This window comes from Anneissia japonica, unplaced genomic scaffold (assembly GCF_011630105.1).
Source record: "Anneissia japonica isolate Jap-2015-1 unplaced genomic scaffold, ASM1163010v1 scaffold585_len4108843_cov191, whole genome shotgun sequence".
NCBI lineage: Eukaryota > Metazoa > Echinodermata > Crinoidea > Comatulida > Comatulidae > Anneissia > Anneissia japonica.
This window is the reverse complement of record NW_022716829.1, coordinates 3,005,068-3,028,576: the sequence shown is the minus strand read 5'-3', so window position 1 is coordinate 3,028,576 and position 23,509 is coordinate 3,005,068. Positions and strand designations below refer to the sequence as shown.

The window sequence follows — 23,509 nt, the reverse complement described above, 5'->3', positions numbered from 1 at the left end:
TAGTTATAGTTTTACTTCTCTTCACACATTAAACAACAATAAACAACCAGAATCTGAAGATTTTAAATGATGTCTGGCAGTAATGTCATATAACATCAATGTTTTGTTTCTGTATATCTGTACAGTATCCTTTAATTAATACAATCACTAGTTTGGTTGTCGCATAGGTGTATCAGGTTCATATCCAACTTTTTTTCTTTTTTTTTTTGCAAGTAACAAGATAATAGAGTTTTTATTTCATAAGAAACCAATTTGAAGTATCTCATGTTGTCATATTCTTTCATTAAGTTTTCTAATCTCTGATAATAGTTTGGAAACTTTGTTTCTTATACATCACCCCTTAAGAGCTTATTAAGATCAACATCATGACAAGTTAGTCCATTAGGGAAATAAGTTTACTAATAAGAAACGTCCTTTACAGCAAGCACAGAAGATAACTTTTGATAAGATTTAATATTAAAATTGACAACCAGTCTATTGAGGCTTCACACCACTTCACATCATTTATCTCTGCTGGGAGATTCTACCCACAATTCAAAATATTTTAATATGACATATCTGTGATTTGCCCATATATGGGTATGACACAATATCATCTTGCCCATATATGGATGTGATATGGCATTATCAGGCCCATAAATGGATGTGATATGACATCATGATGCCCATACATGGGCAATTTGTATAAATTTGGTGAATTAGACTATTGTCTGACAGATTTAAATTTAGATCAGATATATCTGAAACAAACCTACAATGGAGACCTATCTTGAGTGCCAATCAAACTTTTAACTGACCATTCAGAGCAGGGCAAAGAAAACAAGCATGTCCCACATACATACGTTTTTGTACGTTGACACTAATTTTGTGACAGAGCTTAGTGGAAAGTTCAATTAGAGTCTGATCAAATGTCTGCTGAATCTAAAGCCCTGTCCAGACTATCAATTTTTATTTAATAAATAATAAATATGGTCATGCCATCACACCATGACCATATATAGGCATTACATGGCTATATATGGGCATACAACAGCATAGTTACCAACCATCTCGCATCGTGCGGGAAGGTCCCGCATTTTAAAGTTATTTTGGATGAAACAAGCATGGATAACGAATTACCACAAATTCATAAGAAAATGTATTTAATATTAGAAGAAATTGGTGTTATTAATATATAAAAACAGTCATGCAGTAGCTTGAGTCATTAGAGCTTTTGTTATCGCGTTCGAGAATCAATTTACAGAGAAAATTTCTCTTTCCCCACCAAAACAACCCAGCCAACCATGCACTTAGTAGAATCTAGTAGTCACGTGCGATCTTGTGCATTCCACTATCACAAGAAACCGTTTATAGGACTGGAACCCGGGCTTCCAGGGTCCGGCACTGACCCCAGGGGCCCTGGCGTGCACCCCCCCCCATTCCCACTCAACTGGTGTAGTCACGCATTTCATATCTCTCAGGTTAGTAACTATGCAACAGTGTGGACAGATCTTAACAAACACACATCTGATATCTGTTAGTGTATGCCCACTGCACATGGTAATTCAGGGACGGATTTAAGGGGGGGGGCACCTGTGACGCATTCCCCACCCCACCTTTTATCACAATTTTTTTTTTTTTTGAGATAATCGCGCAATGGATAGCTACAAAGAAAGGAGTAAAAGTAGGCATATCGCTTCTAAATAATAGATGCCTTTTTTTGTTGTAAGATGCCCTTCCTATTTTGGGAGGGGGACCCCTCCCAAACCCACCCCCCTCTAAAGCCCACCCCCTCGGTGCTTCATACCTCGGCTGGTTCCATCTTTACTTTGCGCCCCCTTCCCCTTTTGCTAAATCCTGTATCCGCCCCTGTAATTGGAGATCTTATAATATAAAGACATTTAAGTAGATCTATGGTCTATGAACATATGAAAACAAAAATTAAAAGAAATAATAAACATACTGGATTTCCAGTGACTCCAGTAGATCCAGGAAATCCTGCAGGACCCTAGAAAAGAACAGCAACATTAGCCAATCAGATATTGAAAAGGAAAACATAATTAGCCAATCAGCATTGACAATTGAAATGAATAGCATTACTAGCCAATCAGCAGCTCAACTTTATCAATGCAAGGCCAGAGAATTAGCAAGTACTACATTATGCTCAATTTCATCATACATGTGACATGTAGAGTTGTTTTTTTCATTTACTAAAGAAAGTCTCCTTAAAATATATTCTAAGTCAGCTTATGCTCAACGTGTTTCAATTTTTATTTCTGTCTAGTAATTTAATGATCATGATTTGTAAGAGGGACAGTTTAGATAAGCACACAACTTTATTTATGGTCCCTACTAATTGATATTTATAGACATTGTTGTTTGTGGCAATTTCAGTTTGAATTGAATAAAATTAACTATGTGTTGTCTTTCAAAAAGAAAACATGTTTTAATCAATTATTTATTGCTTGAAACAAAATAGATCATCAACATACCGGTTCGCCAATTGCACCCTGAAAATAAAAATAGAATAAGTAAAAATAATGAGAATTACAAATATTATTCTGCATACTGTATTATAAAAAGCAAATGAGGAATGAATTATTATGAAATTTATTGTTAAGACATTGGGTTGGAAATTTATCTTGCATTACAACAGCACATTGAACACAAATGATACAATCATTGACGTAAAAGCATCAGAGAATCAGCACAACTTTCATACACCACATTATTCAAGGTATAGGTAGGTAGACCATAGTTATAGTGGAGCTAAACCTACAATAGAGGGTAGGTTTATACCATGACATGACAGCATTTACAAACATTTCATGATCCCAAATTTATCATTGTGTGACATCAAATGTTTAACTTATATTAATCTTTATAAGATTCATTTTACTAGAACTGTAGGAATGAAAAGAAACAGAAAATATGAAAAGAAATTAACAGTAAATACAAAAGTAAAGATGATGGATAAAAGTAAATTGAAGATAAGAGCATTCATCGGAAGTGTATATTGAATGTCTGGAGGATGCACAAACCGGAAAACCAGGAAAGCCTCTGGATCCTTTAGGACCCTGGAAAAATAAGAAAAATTTCAATAATTAATCATAGAATATAAATAAATAATATAATATTATACAGTTAAAATTGAAGCTGTGTTAAAAGCAAAAAACAATAAATTAATTAATTGAATTGCTATACATTGAGTGAATAATTAACTTCTATGAGAAAATATTTTATTAGTCAATATCATTCTTATATACTTTGTAATAAACTTATGGATTTTATTTTAGTTTATTTTTTCTTCTCTGTTGTTGTTAAGCGCCTCGAGGTTGTGACAACGTGAGGCGCTATATAAATCAGAATTATTATTATTATTAGTAGTAGTATAAAGTGTATAAACCTGCATATTTCACAACATTCAGTATATTTTTAAGTAAATCAAAACACAACACTCAGAATTAATATTTAAAATATATTCAAAAAGATTCATTAGATTAAATTAGATTTGTAACAATAGCAATTAAATACATATATATATATATATATATATATTTTTTTTTGGACAGTAGCAGCTACTTACAATACTACCAGGCTCTCCAGGCGGGCCTGGAAGTCCTATGCATTGAACGGTCCTATTGCACTGTGCTTTCTATAAAAAAAAACATAATAAACAAAATTGTATACCTATTACAATAACTTTCTTAATCATTTAACCAAATAATTAATCAAAAATCTATAAATATTTGTTGGTACAGAGACTAAAAAATTGCAAAGTACAAATCAAATTGCATTTAATGATGTTTGTATGCAATGTGGGAAGAATGCCATCAGTTCCCTTTCTATGAACATTCTATCAACTTAACTTCCTGCAAGATTAATCCATCTGGAATAACCTTTTGACATTGTATTGGACTGGGACAGGAAAAACATTTGAACCATTTAGTAATTCTGTCTGGCTACCTTTGGCATGTAAGTACATCTCTGTAATTTGTAAAGAAATAACGAATAACAATTGGTAAGTAATGACTTTAGGGAAATAGGGAACGCATACCACTTTGTTAAATTTCTATTTTTATTTTCTTTTACATCTAATAGCAAGTGCTCATACCAATCGGTCTTTCCAAAGTTTCAAAGTCTCACCAATCATTATGTGTTACTCAATAGGTGGGAGGGGGTGAGAAGAGATAGGCCAGGAATACATGCATATCCCACAAACTAACAGGTTGGAATAACTCTCCATATCAATTTTTATTATGAGTTAGGGAGTGATGTCCCTTTTAGTCACAAGGAAAAAATCCTGTAAATGTGAGATTCAAATATGAAACCCTGGAATTTAAATTATGAATATTAATCACATAGCTACTGCTTTGATCCAAGCTAACGTTGCTGCCCAATATAGGCCACACTCTTGCTAGCATCCTTTGTAATGGTATGGATTACTGGTTACTTGCCTTCATAACACATTGTCCTAAGTTCAAATCCCAAAAGACACAAAGAACATAACCGCACTCCCAAGCCTCATAATGAGGCTATGAAACATTGAAGATACACTGCCATGAAAATACAGATCAATAATTTTTGTTTTAACTAATTTTTGATTTTGGAATGTGGAATGATTTGGAACCACATCAAATTTAAGGATTTATTTCTAGTGGGTTTGTTCTGGTAATGAATCGGGCAGTGAACCAGAACACATCTCCCTCCTTACGTTTTCTGAAGAGGTATGTTCTTTAACATGTACGAGGACCATAATTGAAAATTGTAACAGCAGCTTAAACATCTCATTCCAAAGACAGTGCACTATTGTAACTTGCACTTCAGCCCTTCAGTTGAAACACAAGGAGAGCACTGATGGAATTAAACAAGGGGCCAAAGTTCCTCGATTGGTGGAAATTTTTTTCTTGTTATAATTTCCAGTTGAAAGATAATAACTAATTGAAATACACTATACTATTTTTTCTGAATTAGTCCCATTAAGAATGAAGAAGACTAACATATCCTCATCACCCTGAAACAGCTTACAAACTTACTGGTGGGATGGATGGTAATATTTACTAACCAAAATTACAACCAAATCTACTAAACCCATCTTTCAATGATACTATATATGTGGCAAAGACAAGCCAAACCAGTCACTCATCGCAAAAATTGATTGAGTTATTAATACAGTGTTAGAGAGTAAAATGACAGCTATAAAATGGTAAAAAAATCATTCAAATCGGACATTTCCTTATGAAGTTACAAGCGTTTAACCACACAGCTGTTTAAAGAACAATATATGAGAAATCAGCCTTTAAAGTTTATGATTTCAGGCATTTCTCATGCAGAAACTATCTTTAAATCCTTAAAAAGTGTTGTTTTAACATTGAAAATGGGGAAAATAACAGCATAGAATGATGTGTAGATATATAAAGGTTAGTTTAGTGCAATAAAATAGATTTTTTAGAATTTGACATTCCAGCATGTTTTGGCCATTTTCTCTGAAACACGATTTGCCACGAGTGACTGGTTTGGCTTGTCTTTGCCACATATGTGAAGCATATAAGTGCCATAACAACAGTGACACAAGCTAATTAATTTAACATCACAAACTACTGTACATGTTGCCATGGTACTGTCCAATACAAAAGAAAATACACAGGGAAATCATATGAAAAACTTTATGATCCCAAAATCTGATCTCTTCCAGAAATCCCAGAAGAAACTGGGACCCATTTTCTTGGCATAAAAAATGTTTTTACACATATTTGCCATTTCCTCTCTTTCTACCCTTTCTCCCTCAATATCTGCCTCCTAACTGTCTGGTTCTTTCTCAAACATGATCTACTTCCTCCACCACTTTGAGCCTTAGCCGCTCAGACTCTCTGGCCCATTAATTATTTTTAATCCAATTAAATTGTTTTCTATGTATGTTCATATAATTTAATATTTATTTATCTATTAACACGAACTCCAAATTTGGTACTTAAAATAATAGCATTCATAAATCTTTCACACCTGATCGTTTATGGCATTTGTAAGCTGTTATTTCTGTTATGTATTCTACAGGAAAACAAGATTTGGCAGAAAATATAATTTCTAAAGTGATAAATTGGATTCCATGGTCATAAGCTGGCTGGTGTGCTATCACGAATATTTATCCTTTCCAACTTAGTTACATGAACATTAAAAACTTGACGATATGAAGAACCTGCATGGAAGCGATAGGATCTTCATATCATAATATTCTAACATATTTTTAGAGCAGTCTTGACAGCAAATGTCATTAGTGTCATTATGACTCAAAGTATAATAGGAAGGCAACAGGTTTTATTTTAGGATATTTTCTTCCGCAGTAGCAGATCTCCGTAGGGAAATCAAAGCACTTTATACAGAAGTCATGGAAAAGCACTCAAGGTTCTATGGATTTTTGAATATCATTTAGTCTACAGATTTTTTTAAATCATTTAGTGATATCTCACTTATTTTTACAAAAACTGACACTAACTTGATCCTTATGAAATTATAATTGGTATATAGAAAAAATGGTTTTCATGCTCATTTCCATTTCATTTCGATTTAACAGTGAATCATCCACACTATTGTCTGCTTAAAAGGACTTAACAACCCAATGATAATTAAACACCATAGATACAGCATTTAAAAAACTCCACCCTTCCCCTCCTTATAAATGCAGTGGCTACTGTGTGCTAAATCTGAGGGTAATGGACATTTAGTTGCACTATATTAATCACAATTTTATTTTTGGCCACAGACTCAAAATCATAAATTAAGCATAAATTAAACAATCCAACACCATAAAACATCAAAAATACTAAAGCAAATAGGAGATTCTCTCAATTCTACCACCAGGGCCCTTTGCTCCTCCTCCCCTGCAGTCTCCAGGGTAGTAGGACCCAAAGAAGCCTAAGCCAGGTGCCTTAGGCCTCTTCCTTACACCACTGTACAAATGCCACATAATCTGTTTTACATGCTTGAAAAAGGTTATTCAATGAGATGAAGATTGCACGGTTCTTACACAGGGATTTTCAAATTACCAGTGTAATAGGTTGTATGTAAAATCAGTGATCAATCAAATATCCAGGGGGAATGGTAATTAAATTAATTAAGAAAGGATTAGGAAACCTCCAATAACCACAGGGACAGTTAATGCACGAAGTGTGCAGAGATCAAGCGTTTCAAATATTAACTATTTTAGTCACATAGAAATGTGCTTTAGGTGAGGGACATTGATTTGGTAGGCTTCATGAGTAATAGGCCCCGTCCTTCATCAGTCTTGAATCTTCACGATCTCAGTCCTCAAAAAATCCTTATATGATGTGCTTCTTGGCTATTTATTCTTAACCGGATATCGCAATGATGATTAGTTGATCACGTTCAGGTCTTTAATTTTATTTTATCTAACATTAATCATGACAGTTTTTAATATAATGCTTCCATATATTAACATAATTAATTACTTACAAGTGAAGTGTTAACCAACTTTCTAGGGAATGGTTAAGCTACACCAACATGAATACTTTGGCACAAAACCAAAAAGCAGCATAGAAATAGTAGTAGCAGCCCACCTGTAGAATACCACTAGTTATAACAAGTGAGAAAGGGATTTTATGGTTTGGCTGAATCTTCTGCTAAATACTTTATACAATAACCAACAACTCTAATATTTGCAATTTTATTCCTACCAAAAGAATGTCTACCTAAACAATAAAAAGATATTAAATCTTCAACATATATACAAATATGGTACTGTAGGTAATAGCTCAGCATTTAACATAGTTACACGTGTTGCGCGAGTCCACTAAAACCTACCCTCAATTGTGTGTAATACAGCTATGCAGAATACTTCATCATCACCAAATAAAGAGCTTTAATGTTGAGCTTAATTAAAGTTCAGCAAAAATCAACCCACTGAGCATAAAAACCACAATTCACAATCAGTCAAATATTGAACTTCATGATGAATGATCCTGTCTCCTTTCCCTGCTAGGACTATTCTATTTATAGCAACAATGTCTGTGGTAACCATGGCAACTAGCCAGAGTCAGCAAGGGGTACATCAAGTTACATTTCAAACATGTCCATCATTTCCACAGAAATTATGAAGTTTCAGATTTTTTTTTCAAAATATGAGTTTAGCTGTTGACAACATACTATGAATCATGCCTATTATTTTACAGATGTTTGGAAGAAGTTAGGAGTTTATAGTTACCATGATACGAATGTACAGTAATAATAATTTCAAAATTGTTATTTTGTGCTAAGGATTGTAAAATAAATAAAATTGACAAAAATTTGTAACAGTTTCTTTCTGAAACTAACACTTGAGGTGGTACTAACCAGAATAACTGGCCTGTCTGTATCTTTAACTAACAAGCGTTTCAATAATCACTTTTTCCTTAACATTGCGTGCAGGAAAATTAATACGGATCCAGGCCAAATCAATTGTTTCCAATTAGTGTTTATGGGGAATAATTAGTGTTACTGTCAACAGAACCATATCCCTAAATGTACCAAGGGAATCAATCATTCCCGATTCTTCACTTGAAAGTTCCTGCGTGGTGTCTCCAGGGATGCAACTGCCTCCTGGTGGCAGCAAGTCACCCTCTGATTCACATATTGGCAAAGTTCTTGGGCAGACAGAAAGTTGCACGACAAGAAAAACTTGTCAGTTGCGAGAAACAATGCAAATTATAAGTGAAACATTGAGCCGACATCCTGACCTCCAAGCATGTTGAAAAGTCTTCTGGACACGTCCGTGTCAAATTGTTAGAAACTATGTAGCATTGCGAGCTAACACTAATTATATATGATATTACATCAAAGAACTGTGAAGCTTTTGTGAAATACATTGCATTAAAAAGAAAAAATACCACTAACGTAATCAAGAGTTTATTTATTCCAAGTACTTTAAATTTATTATTAATATGATTAAAGATTCACAAAATAAATTTTGGCTTCATTCATTATCTTGAGCTCTTCTATGAAAGGGGTTATGTGTATAGACCCAACTATATAAATTGTTTAAACCAGAACCCTCCCCCTTTTGATACAGGGGAGGGGGTAAAATTCAGATGATGAAATCTGTCATATTCAATGAAAGATATACTGTACATGATGCATGTCTAAATACCATCTTGGGAATTAGTTGAAGTAAACCATGATCATTGATAGGAGACACGGACTGATACAGGGGGACTTGATCTCTGACAAAACAGAAATATTTTACACCAGCTGGGTGCAACTCAGCATGACTTAAGTCATATTTAATTTATAAACTAAGTTAACGATATAAAGTTAATGTATTTTAAATTTCAGACATGAACTTGATATTTTTTGTTATTTTGTTTCTTATCTGGCTTTTAATTTTTGAGGTATTTTTCAAATTTTTTTGGCATACAACATATTTTAACTTACGTCAGAGATTAAACAACATCTGTCTCTTATACACATCTAGATGTGTATAAGAGACAGTATATATACTGCCACCAATACGTAATTGTAGGGAGGTAAGTTTTTTTAATGACTTGCTGAATTTCAAGTAAACATGTATTTCAATAGGTTATTAGTTTCAAATAAAATAAAAATTAATAAGAAAAATTTTTCTTGCAAATAAACATTGCAAATGCCATTCTTATAGTCCGATGTATTTTGATGTCAAGGCTGATTTCCATTACATTGCTACACTGTCACTACATTATTTTCCATGCAATCGTTGCATTATGTAGCTGTCCCTGATGCAATTGGGAATGCTCCCAATTTGATCGACCAAAGCTGTTGGCGATAGCTTGTATTGATTTTATGGAAACCAATCTTTAATTATAACAATTTCCAATTCAGTTTTTAAGTTCTATTGTTTTGAAGCATGAAGATACCAGAGGCTATATTTTTTACAAAATTTTATAATTTACTGTATGAAAAATATACTTATTAATAAATGAATCATAATAATGTTAAGATAGTTGATCACAAAATGCTAGCGTACATTCCACTGGTCATTGTACTAGCCTACATTTATGTTTCAACAGTTAGTGAGTGTTGCATTCAAAAGGCAAACATCTGCCTGACTCTTCATAATCCGAGGTTCAATCCCCATTAGGGATTACGTTTTCCCCATGATTAAACATTAGTTCTCTGTAAAATGTCTTGTACAAATGTAGGTACATGATACACAGTAATTTACTTTTCATACAAATTGCTAGTCACTGGTTTAACTTACTCACTACCGTATGTCACATTTAATATAAAGGGCACAAGAGTTTGCTTTAAAATTGCAACCACAAATAAAAATTGATCGAAATTTTTTTATTTGATATCTAAAAATACAGTTGAGTCAAAAACTATTGGCTCTATGGATGCATGTATTACCCAGGGTGCAAAAAAGGTTTACAATAAAATAATTTTATAATTAATACAATTATCTGTGACACCCAGCTTCTGTGGTTTGTGTAGCAAGTGACAAGAAATGTTAACTTGAATCGTAGGTTTAAGCAAAAAATTTTACCAGGGTCCACCAAAATCCATGAACTAAAATTTAGTAAACATGGGTTTCTGTGGTTCAGAGATACCCACTTTTTGAGCAAACACTTTATAAACCAACCCATCATCACTTACATCAATTATCAAATATAAAGGCCTCCAGATTACAGTCAATAAGTTGAGAAATAAGTTGAGAAACTTTGAATAATAGTGAGATGTAGATGAGATGAGGAGCAATCTGGGACCCTAATAATTTATCTACGGCATGAATACTGTTCTGTTTAGATTTGCCACAATAACAGCCCATCATCACAATAGCACATTGTAGTTTAGCAAGCACGCTACCTATACAGTATCAACTGAAATGAGGTGTACACATGTGTTAGTTTATTTCTGAATAGTCAAAACAACAATGTCTGCGATGACAGATTTTCAATTTCACTTCACATTCCAGAAGAATAAACTTGATGACATACGAACATTATGAATATAATTACGCATGCTCACATGAATCACTCGTCGTTGGTTAAAGTAAAACTCCTGTCAATTGCAGCCTAAATCAATCAAATTCTACATTAATCGGATGTCTCATTAATAGTAAGAATGTTCAGCTTTTCTATTTTCCTTTCTCACAATATTTGTTTAAGTTCTTGACAGATCTAAAAATGTACTTTGATTTGTACCATTGTACTATGTGCACAATTATTGATACATTTCCTGGTCTGGAGTAAAGACCAGAGTGTTCTTAATTAATACAGACTGACACGGTAAAGGTCTACTGACTTCAACGGACAATGTGAAACCAACGGCTACACATGTGTATGGTTACATACATCCAGTGCCTTGCCCCCTGTCATTATTTCTAAATTGTAAGCGAGGTTTCTCATATTTAGGTCACCCTTTACTATAGTAGGTTTGAGGATAATTAGGCTTAAATTCAAGACAGACCAGTAGCAGTATTGAGTGAGCATGTCAATAAATCTTAACTGATCAAGCTGGAATACAAGGCACACATAAACCAGGGTCCAATAATTATTAGATATGCTTTGTAACAGTTAGAGGAAAATTTGTAAAGTATGTTTGCAATATAATGTGTTAAAATATAATGACAGCTTACATCCTGCCAAGATGCAATTGCTATGACTTAACTAAAGACCCAGCAGAATACCCATCTGAGCCTCTGTAACCATGTAGGCATAATAAATGTCCCCACTCTAATATTCTGCTATTTTAATTTATCAATAAGTATTTTTCTAAACTTTATCTGATTAAATTAAAATTGATTAAATGATTAAGCAATGGCACTAAGTATAACTTGGTGATAAAGGCACTTGCCTTCGGATCCCAGGGTCCTAGATTCAAATCCAGCATTTGTTCTCATGTTTAACTCCGCTATTATGAGACTAAAGCCAGCACTCGTGTCGCCCGATGCAATTCTATCGACAATACGCCACGAAGCGCGTGTAACGGATTGTTTGAAATGACAATTCATTTAACCGGCTCCGGACAGTTTAATACTATACAATCATCACACTATAGATAAAATAAATTAATTTAAAATTAACAGTTAAAATAATTTAAATTTTGCTTTGCTTCACTTATTATTTTTGTTGCAAGTGAATCATATTTAAATCTACATCTTCTTCATGCTAGAAATACTTATAAAAAAAATAAGTTTTGACATAGTATTACATGTGGTAGAGTGTGTGTGTGTCTAAGAGTGATAAGATTTAAACACCCAATATAAAAGGTACACGTTCCAAACTTACAGAGAGGTTTGACGAGTTGTCACAAATGCATATGTGGTGATTTAAGAGTCGCGGTAATACTCCCAATGAAAAAAGGATGCAACAAACTTTAAATGACTACATTAGTAGAATTATCCGTACTTTTCAAAATAATTCTGTCTTCAGAAATATGTTGTGTGAATATATGAATTGTATACATTTTTCAAATACTAAATAAACCTAAATAAACCTAGATGTTTAGGAAATCTAAATTGCTTAATACCCATAGTAGGCTGTACATGGAATGAACACCTGAATGTACTTCCTAGGTTCCACCTCATGAGACACGATCAACATGTGCAGTCACCACTTGCACAGAACTTGACTGCGAGACACGTTTAGTAAGATAGTATAATACATAATTCAAGTATCGAAATGCACGCCATCGAGTCGGGATTCAGACATGTTTAGCATGTGCAGTCACCGAGCTGAGCACACTACTGAGTTTGGCTCTTTTCCAGCTTTTTTCCCCTGCAGTGCTGGCTTTTAATTTTTGAGGTATTTTTCAAATTTTTTTGGCATACAACATATTTTAACTTACGTCAGAGATTAAACAACATTGGTCAAGCCATCATCTGAATTTTTTTTAAATTTTTACAAGAAAATGGAAAACTTGAGCATCAAGAGGGGTAAATAAATAAATAAATAACCTCAAACACAGTTCAGATTCATAACCACCATAACCACTAGATCAATTTCATCTTTTTCTCATCTGCAATCAGAGCAGTCAACGGTGCATGTGCACGCTAGTAATTTTTACTAAACCCCGAAACCTTGAAAAAATTGTGTTGGAAGGTAGTTTTCTACCATAGTATTTTAGTTTTTGGTTGAGTACAGTTAAGCCTAATATTCAATTCATAATGGCCCCAAATACATGACTCAAAATACCAGGATGGTGTCCGGCGGGGGATAGTTTTTACCTTGTATAATAGTGTCATTCATTACAATCGCAATCTCAATTTTCAAGCCCCAAAACCTTGATTCAGAAATACCAGGATGGTGTCTGGTGGGAAATAGTTTCATGATATTGTTACATTGTTACCTAGTTATTGTTTTTTATTTATATATGAGCGGACCCTTGCAATATTTCTATGTAAAATGAATTTTACAAATGACAATAATTTTTACTGAATACTGAATAATTATACAAAAGTAAAAGTAGGATGTGAAAAAAATAATTTAATTCTTACCTGTGAAATTCTAATTTCTTCAACAATTCTAATCTGCAATAGAAAAAAAAAAACAATTTAGTCAATTTAAAAGCCAAGAAAAATACACTATTGTAAAAAGCTGACTCAAGTGCACTTATAGTGAATATATAAACTCAACCACTGAAAGGAAACTATTTAACACCCACTCGGAATAACCATATACTGTAATCAACAGGTGAGTATGTGACAAATTTAGTTTGATAGCTTAAATTTGTGTACTCAACAACTTTGATGAAAAAATTTGAGGGTTTTTTGACCTTCTGGTTTGACAAAGTCCTCTTTCTTGTTTCAATTTGTTTTCTTTATTTCATTGATCAAAGAATAACAAACATATATATTAACATGAACTTGATTGGGGTGGGCCAGATTAAATAAATAAGCTTTTAGAATTCAGCTTCCCCCGCATTTTTTTAATCCTACACAGAGGAGTCATACCTTTATGTCATAAAATCTCACTAGAAGGGTCTCAGAGTGATAATCATATTTACTTTAAAGGAAATGTTAATCAATTTAAGTAAAGGAACTCTACTTTTGTAGAATCCAAACACAGTAATTCTATTGAATATGGTTAAACAATTTTATGTTTATTTTTATATCAATTACTTTGTATTTCTTATTTATCAATAAAATCTGAATGATGAATGATTTTATTATTAGATGATGTGATGAGAGAATGATGTCACTATCTATTCACACCAGCAGGGGTATAGCACTGCAATCTGGCTGAAACAGGTCTATAGGGGCCTAACTTACATTTCAAAGCTACTTATCTAGGACAAATCGAGTCACTATAATTTAATTCTATGTACAAAAAAAGTGACATTAACTGAAATTGAGAATTCTGATTTGTACTACAAATCCTATAAAATTAGTTTATATAAATAAATGTTAAATATATTACACAAGTAATAACAAACAGCAAAAGTTAAAATTAGTTTACAATTAAATATGAAATTAATTACAATAGTGTTCACTATAATTTTAAACTCTTATTCCTCTAAGTAATTTTTTATTTTTATAAAAGTTTATATTGGTAAATTTACATAAAAGAAATAAAAATATTTAGTTTACTTGAGTCTAATTATCTGAGGTTTGAAAAAGCACTCATCCATATCAATACTTTTATCAGTTTTAATTTAATTTGTAAATTTGGATTCAATTTGGGTTAATCTGCTCTGTTCCACATCTAAAACAACGCAATGCCTTAAATGATGTCACTGTTTGAAGTACGTACAAGACCAGCTTAAGGCAATTGATAAGCTAAGCAAATAAAATAATTTCTTTAATCTTCATATACGTAACTTTGATGCGACGCAATCTTGATCAAAGATACGCATATGTGTTCTAAATTATGACAAAATCCTTGTGACTCATCTTTAGTACGGCCAAATCAAAAACAATTAGAGTTTAAGTGAAATCTGACTTTCATCACACATAATTTATTTCAGACTTGGAAAAAAAGAATTTATCAACCCATTGCAGAAGCTGCTGTGGTTTAGGTTCTCTAAACTCATATTGTCACTTCCTATTCTTTGTTTAATACAGAGTTTACTGTAGACGGTTGATTGGATGCGTGACTGACTGAGTAGAGCAGATGTAGAGGATGAAGAAGGAGTGGTATAAGTACTTTATCTAATTCAATCAATAAGAATTCATTCACTCAAAATATTGATTTTCATTTTCAATACGAATGCTAAATAAATAACTAATGATTTATTAAATGTAGATCTATTAAACTTATATTAATAGTGGTCTATATAGCACTCTGAAAAATAGGGCACTAATTTATATTATTGTTATTATTATTATTATTATTATCATATTTAACACAAAAGGACAAATACAAATAATAAACATGCTATAGGATCATTTAAATTATATGCTATCAAAATTATTAATAATTAATTATTTTTAATATAATTTTGATATATTTTTTACATGTTCTGGTACACAGTTTCTTCCCAAGATGATAAATCTGTTTTCATATGCATTATTAAATTCAAAGTGCACATAACTATTTCTTAGGTATACAAATTTTCAGACAATAGCAAGTGGCACAACTGAAAATGAAAGTAAGTAAAGGAATACAAAAACTTTTCCAGGAATAACTAATTGGGATTTACCAAATATTTCAATACATTGTTAGCACTTCCAGACCACTAGGAATTCCTTTTGAAATTGTTAAAGTAATTCATATACTATTAGTTCTAAAACAAAACTTATTTTCAAGTAAATAATTACTAAATTAGCACAAAAATAATGTTATATTGTGTGCTTTTGTATATAGGTAGCACTTTTTTAGAGCAATGTAAAGTGATACTACAAACATCTACTTCACTGAACAAGTTGTTATATCATTTTTTATCTAATACATGAGACATTAAAGGTTTAAAATGCTAAAATATGAATACTAATTCTTGATCTGATTGACACTGACGCTACAAAATTATTGCATTAATATCTAGTGGTAAAATGATAAACTGACAAGTTACAATTTCATCACCATCGTCATCATCTCAACTACAATTTTGAGATTGTTATGTGAATCATCGACCAAGACACAGATCTGCCATAAGGAATAAAACATTTAGTTCATACTCAATATTTACTCAATTACCCAGTTGAAGAGATAAAAAAAAAAACTGATTATCAAAATCAAGAATCGGAGATGAATTTAGACTGAACATTTCATCGACCACACCTAGAATATACATACAAGTGATGATATAACAAGCGGTATAGGGCTATTTATCAGTCAGAATACGGATAACCTAATTTACGGAGAAACAGGTTGAAACCAGCCAATGTCTTGAAAACAGAAGAGAAAGTAGTATATACTGTTTGGCATTCTTTTTATATTTTGATGAACAAGCAAGGACAAAAATTGGGTTTTTATGGACTCTAGGGACATGAGGTAAACTTACTATATTTGACCCATATCCTGAGACGATTCAGTTAAGGGGAAGAGAGAGGGGCACACAGCCACCCAGGGGAATTCAGGATCTGGGTAAATTCCTTTGGTAAGATATTATTCATCAGTGACCTCATCTTCAGAGGCTAATCTTTTAAAATAACCTTTCCAGAAAAAAAGATCAAGTACCTGAGTTATAGACAAGTGTTTCGTTTCCACTAGCTAATAGAAAATATTGATATTTTTAATTTCGCTTTATTGCTACTCTTGTAGGAAATATCATTGGGAGGTGATATGGCACTGCACGAGGGAAAATCATATTTGTCGCGATAATAAAATTGTATGACTCTTATTGCACACACTGCAAAACTTAAAACGAAAATACACAATAATACAATGCTGGTTATAATTTCTGAAATTGATAAACCATTGAGAAAATGAATGACCTAGAAATACGACAAGAAGCTGATGTTACAAGCGCTCTGTTGACCAAAATACCGGTGGATAATTTGATATGAAACAAATGTAGAAGAGTCTAGAGGATTAGGTACAATATACTTAACGGATATGTCGGAAGAAAATCAGATGACGTCGAAGAATTGAACCGCGCCCGATGGGGTTTCCAAAGAGCCGGCAGTAAGCCCAGGACTGACTTTATAGACGGATTACTCATCCAGACCAACATGAAGAGCTGTTAACAGAATTTATATTAATACCTTTCTAAAAGTCCAGTAAATATCAGAAACATTATTTAGGTCAGATAATTTTGTTTAACTGCCTGAGTTCGAAAAATATATTATGAACACTTTTTACTTTCAAGACAAGTTTCCCATTACCTGATAAATGATAAACATTAATTGTTACAACAAAATATTAATAAATAATTATAGGTTTTCGGTACACCACGTTGCATGTGCTACAAATCTCAACTGATGGTAATTTGGTTCTGAGAAGAACCAAAGGTAAGGTAAAGGTCAAAGCGAAATGGAGTGCCCGTCTCTTTCTTTAGCGTTAGGTCCAGACTGTGAAAGGCTGTTGGGGGGTGGGGGGTTGCCACTCCTCCTGCACTGCAGTCTGTTTTACCTTCCCAGCATATGCTGGTACCCATTTACACACCTGGGTGGAGGGAGACAAATGTATATAAAGCGTCTTGACTAAGGACACAAGCGACTTGCCACTTGTCTAAGAAGAACTGTTTTGGATTGTTAAAATATTCAAAAATATATCACATTACAAAATATATGTAATATGATTTTTAATGTGTTAATCTAGAACAATGAAAAACAGAACAAAAAATAATTTAGTAACTGGCAATTAGTGATTTTTTTTTTCGATTTAATGAGGAATGTTGTACATTGTATTGTATTTTATATGTGAAGACAAATAAATTTTAATCATTATGCAAAATAACATCATTATTGTTAGTGTGTTATTAGTGTTAAAAACACAAAACATGCACAAGAATGTTAGAGGAAAATTGCAATCAGACTTAAGCAGATGACTTGGCTTTTGTTTACCAAAGGCCTAATTAATAACAAATTAACTAAATAATTGATGAGGAAACACAATATATTGTCATAGTAAACGAAAATAAATTCAATGTTCATTCTTTATACAATTCATAATGTCAGTATGTTGAGGTTTCCACATGAGAAAATTGGGAAACAGTTTGTTTATTTATGTAAGTATTTATGAAATAGACTCACTTTTGATTGGATTGGAATACAACACAAAATTATATGTATTTTATACAAAACAAAATTTTTATTCACAGTTAAAAATGATGATAATAAATAAAATGTGTTCCATACACAAATATAGATTAATTGTTTTGCTGATGGAGGTATTTCTTCATACCAAACAATTTTTAGAGGTATACGTATCTGTTTGCAATTTAACTCTTGTATGAATTTTGGAAACATGCATGATATGAAAACAAACAAACGCAATCATGGTTACGTACATATAATGAAAAGAATGAGTAGTTGTTAGAAGAAACAAAAAAAAGATGGATAAACTAACCTGAGAGAAGAATCCAAAATTGAAAGCAGTTGAAGAATCACAGAAAATGAGAGAAAAGGGATAGAAACACTGACCACACTCAACATAACAATATGAATACAATGATCATTATACGATGGTCATTTACAATGGTTACTCGCAGTACAATGCTCACTTACAATGGTCATTTACAATGGTTTTTTTTTTTTAAATGGTAACTTATAATGATGGTCAGTTACAATATTACATGGCTATCATCAATGGTCACTTGGAATGATCATAAATGTAATGATCATAATAATGATCACATAATGATCATTCACAATGAACATTGTAAATGTTTATTCATTGTGAATGATCATTATGTGATCATTCACAATGAACAAACATTGTAATTACTATGTGATCATTCACAATGAACAAACATTGTAAATGTTTGTTCATTGTGAATGATCACATAATGATCATTCACAATGAACAAACATTTACAATGATCACCTGCAGTGGTCATTTACAGTGGTCATCTACATTCAATTGGTCATTGAAATACAATGTAATTATTCACTTTGCATTTTTGTAAAATCTGTAAAATCCAACGATAATTTAAATAAAAGAGAACCTTTTCAATTGACAGTTTAATTTTGTGATGCTTCAAAATGCACAATTTAATTGCTGATGTTTTGAGGTCTTCTAGACAATTTGGCAGAGATATTATTAATCAAGAAAATTACAAAAGCTATGATAATACCATACTCAATACAGTATATGTTACATAACTACACATTTTATAGTTTATAAAGAAAGTATTGGTGTAGACAAGGAAACTAACCCTTAATGTAACATGTGTAGAAATGTTTTGAAATAGCTTGTTTACTCGCAAGTATAGACAAGGACAAGGAATACTTATAAAACGTGTACAAATATTGTAAATAGGTTGTTTACTCGTCCGTTGAAAATTGTTAAAAATAAAAAATTTTTAAAAATAATATCACAGGCAAAGTTTTATGTCAGCAAAATTTGTTTAATGGCCATGAAGAGTAGTAATTTCATTAAAAGTTGACAAGAAGCAAAGTTGTTGCAGTCAATATATGTAATAATAATAATAAAAAATTGTAAATTTGCCAATGCTAATTATCAAAGGTATAATACCCATAAATATGTTTTAATATTCACTTTAAAAATGTCAGTGCTTTTGTACTTTTAACAAAGGCTCATTTCACAGGCAAAAAAAGTGCATTGACCTATAAGCTTTGATTAGGAATCTTAAGATGAAATATTTATCTGCAAAAATGAAAGATAAGATGGAATATAATAGTAATAATAATAATATTAATAGTATTAATAATAACATAGAGAGTAAAAATTTCAAAATATAATTATGATTGCAAGAAAAATAATAGGGCCTTTAAATTGTAAGTAAAATAAAAAAAATATATACATCTATAGATGAAAAAATGGCGGCAAGTTTAACAGTAACAAGAAGGATTAAACAAATTCTTTAACTGTGGCCATTTAATTTCAGGTGAAGACAATTTTCAACTAATAAATATGGATATGAAATCCGATTCCAATTCAACATTCACAAAGAATTTGGCAAATAAGCACCTTCCTTTTTCACAAGGATCAAATTCTTTGAAACTTCTATAGAATTATTTAGAATATTATATTTTGCAGTTGTTTATATTAGCCAAAAAACAATTTAGTACTAAATTTGGGAATGTGCATTCATGAAGTTATATCAAAAACACAGTGCAATGTAAATCCAATTTGTCGGGTCAAGGTGTCAAGACTGTCCGCAACGATCATTTCTTGCGTGAATTTCCGGTTTTGCCTTCAATTGTAAGGGCCGTATGAACTTAATCAACTCCAGTGAAATTAATCGGTATGTTTCACCCCATGAGGTCGGCAGGCCCTCTTTGTGCTTACGTGTACGCTCTAGGATTATCAAAACACCACAATAACCTCCAATATATCTATGAAATTAATCATAATTTGTTTTGTTTTAAGCCAAATTTAAACACCTATTCCAACTGGTGTGGAAGACATGGTTTTCGTGGTAAGAGAAAAAAACTTGTCTAGTTTACTCATCATTACACTACAAATACTCCTGCTTAATATATTGACAAGGACAAGGACATGAAATGGAAAGTGCCAAGAAATTCAAAAACATATTTATCAATATCAAAACATTAATTTTATAGTAATATGTAAGTTTACAGATTGAAGCTACAGCCGGAAACTTTGAGGGTAAAGTAAAATTAATCTAATTAAATTTGATTCTCATCAATATACTTTTACAAAAATTGTTGCCTGAAAAATGATACGCATCTAAACTGCAATATAATTATTATGAAAACAATTTTTTTAAAAGTTATAGGATCTAGCCATGTAATAGCAAAAATTAAATTAATGAATTAAAAATAACACAGACAATACAGATTAATAATTATTAATAGTGACCTCATTATTACTGTTGTTTCCTTTCATAAGATCCGGTGATAAAGTTCATTTGCATCACCAGATTAACTATTCTTTATCTTATAAATTCCAAGACTTACCGACAATCCCTCTGGAGGACCACTTAAAGAATCAACTTCTTAAAATATCAAAATCCAATAAAGTGGAGTACTTTAGAATTTGGCAGAGCCAATTACATATTCATGAGGATGCAAATTATGTATGTCCTATTTTCCCATAAGAACCTTTAAACACTAGCGTATGACAAGTGAAACTTACAAATTATGGAAGAATAATTCAATTATTAAAAGATTTAAATCAAAAAGTATAAAGAAAGAGTGCAAGGATTCTCTGATGCATTTACATAACTCAATAAATTAAACGGAAAATTAAAAGGTGCAAATATACAAATCAAAATGTTCTGTACCGGAACACCACCGTTTCCTTTCAATCCTGCAAAGACAAAAAAAAAAAAAGGTATGAGAATTTCTGCATATGGTATTTGAGTCATTTTCAATGCTTTCATTAGCTTACATTTTTCGCAACTGTTAAAATTGATTTATTTCCTTATTTCATTTTTCTTAATAATTTATACACAAGCACAACCAATTATCACTTACTAAATACCATTTAAATTGATAGTACTTTTCATTTAAGAGTTATATTTTGTATGCATACTGCAACTACCAGGATTGTATACTATTTACCTGCTTGGCCGGTGGCTCCCTTTTTACCTCGTCTTCCTTTCACGCCTGGGGGACCTACATCACCTTTTTTACCAGGGTCACCTTTGGGGCCTGAAAGTAGAAATCAAATTTTAAGTCTAATATTTTCAAGTCATGTTTATATCTGATGATGAAATTATAAATTAATATTTTCTCATTCTAATACTATAACAAAGTTGTTTGGACTTATATTGATAAATGTTTGACTTTGTGCAGAACGTGTCTTATTTACATGCTTCATATTAGTACGCTGATCATTGGATTAAACATGTATGAAACAACTACTCAGATCCCTAGGGCAAATTCCATAATGTTGCAGCAAGTGATAAGCACATTAATAACATTCACACCTACCACATACCCACATTACATACTCCGGGTACACAGAAAAAACACGGAAAAAAGTGCATTGCCCACGAACGAGAGGTCAAGCGTATAAAGACTTGATTGCACAATCTTACAGTACAACTAAAAGCCAAAGCTTTACCGCTGCGAATACTTCCGTATTGTCTGAAATTTGATATGGTATGTAATGTATGCTGTAATGGTGTACATCTATTCATTACATAATAACATACATTGATACAGTAGGAATGAGATTGATATCTCCGTCTCATTAGAGACGTCTTGTACTTTATATTATTGGGCAAATATTATGGCTGATTTGCACATTCTTCAATGTTGGATCTCACCTCACCTCTCTATAGGGTATGTTCACACATATAGAGTATGCTTACGCCATCATAAGCTAATCCACGGATTAAAATTCCAAAGTGTTCACACAAACGGCATTCGCTATATTAATACTGGCGTTAAACTACTGTAGTAGTAATACAGGCCTATGGGGGAATAGTTTTCAGTTTTAATGTGGCGTTAGCTAATCTGGGGTCTGCAGGTAGCATTAATAACGCCACGGAGGTGGCGTTAGTAACGCCACTGACTAGTTCGCACACAAAGGCGTACACTACGCTAGGCTTAGGCCAGCCTTATGCTGTGTGTGTGAACATACCCTTATCCTCTTCGTGCGATGAAGAACAAATTAAGGCCATCTTCAATGTTGGATACTCATTAATATTAGATGAATCATGTACTTTATGTTACGGGACAATGATGAAGAATCAAATAGATTGGCCATTCGCATATTCTTGAATGTCTGATTAGTCATTCATGTACAATACATCTTGCATTTTATGTTATACAGTAGGACAAACATGATGAATGATGTTTCAATGTCTGATGCTCATATTAATATGAGACACATCTTGTGCTTTAAAAAAAATGATTGATTAATCTATTTTCTGTTCATATATTTCTCTGTTATTATTGGTTGTTCTAACTATACTATAAGGAATTCTGCTACACCATGCCTTAACAAACTCATACAACAAACTTGTGCATTTCATAAATACCAAGAACAAAGAAAGTATATCATTAAGGTTTCTTGTTTAATCTTCGGGCTACACTTCAAAGTCTAGGCCTACATATGACTAGTATACACTATTAAAATTAATACAGCAATTCAAAACCACTAGAATTTTCATCTCTGAAATCCTTGTCAAATTAATTGTATATGAATAGTCCAGGGTGGTTAATTAAATCAAGATTGACTCCGAGTGTAAACTGAAGTAAGTCAGGTCAGAAGAACGTAATTATTTGTGATTGGCCTCTACTTGATGAAAGAACACTATGCAAGCTTTCAACTTTTTAATAACTTAGGGGTGTTTTTGCTTTAAAATAATGTGATATAGTGCATATTAAAACCCTTATGTATTAAAAAAAAGTATAAAACATCCATAATAGTACAGTATGTATATAAACTCCGTGGTTTAATTAAGAATCTGTAAATTAGTATGTACTGATAAACTCTGCAATATTGGTGCAGTTTTGTCACTAATATATTTTATCGCTTCAAGATTTTTGCATTATATAATATATAAAAATGCCATATTACAT

At 32.2% G+C, this 23,509-nt stretch overlaps 1 protein-coding gene across 1 annotated transcript in view; it reads right to left on the bottom strand.

Annotated features, from left to right (window-relative positions):
• The window catches only part of LOC117109870 (collagen alpha-5(IV) chain-like), a 44,278-nt gene extending 21,673 nt beyond the window's left edge, over positions 1-22,605 (bottom strand). The window contains exons 1-8 of the mRNA XM_033252317.1: positions 22,566-22,605; positions 21,539-21,628; positions 21,259-21,284; positions 13,442-13,474; positions 3,566-3,634; positions 3,021-3,056; positions 2,472-2,489; positions 1,943-1,987 (exon numbers count right to left, since the gene is read on the bottom strand). Of these exons, the coding sequence (XP_033108208.1) occupies positions 1,943-1,987; positions 2,472-2,489; positions 3,021-3,056; positions 3,566-3,634; positions 13,442-13,474; positions 21,259-21,284; positions 21,539-21,628; positions 22,566-22,605 (357 nt within the window). The remainder of the gene's footprint in view (positions 1-1,942; positions 1,988-2,471; positions 2,490-3,020; positions 3,057-3,565; positions 3,635-13,441; positions 13,475-21,258; positions 21,285-21,538; positions 21,629-22,565) is intronic.
• Between the last annotated feature and the right edge of the window lie 904 nt (positions 22,606-23,509).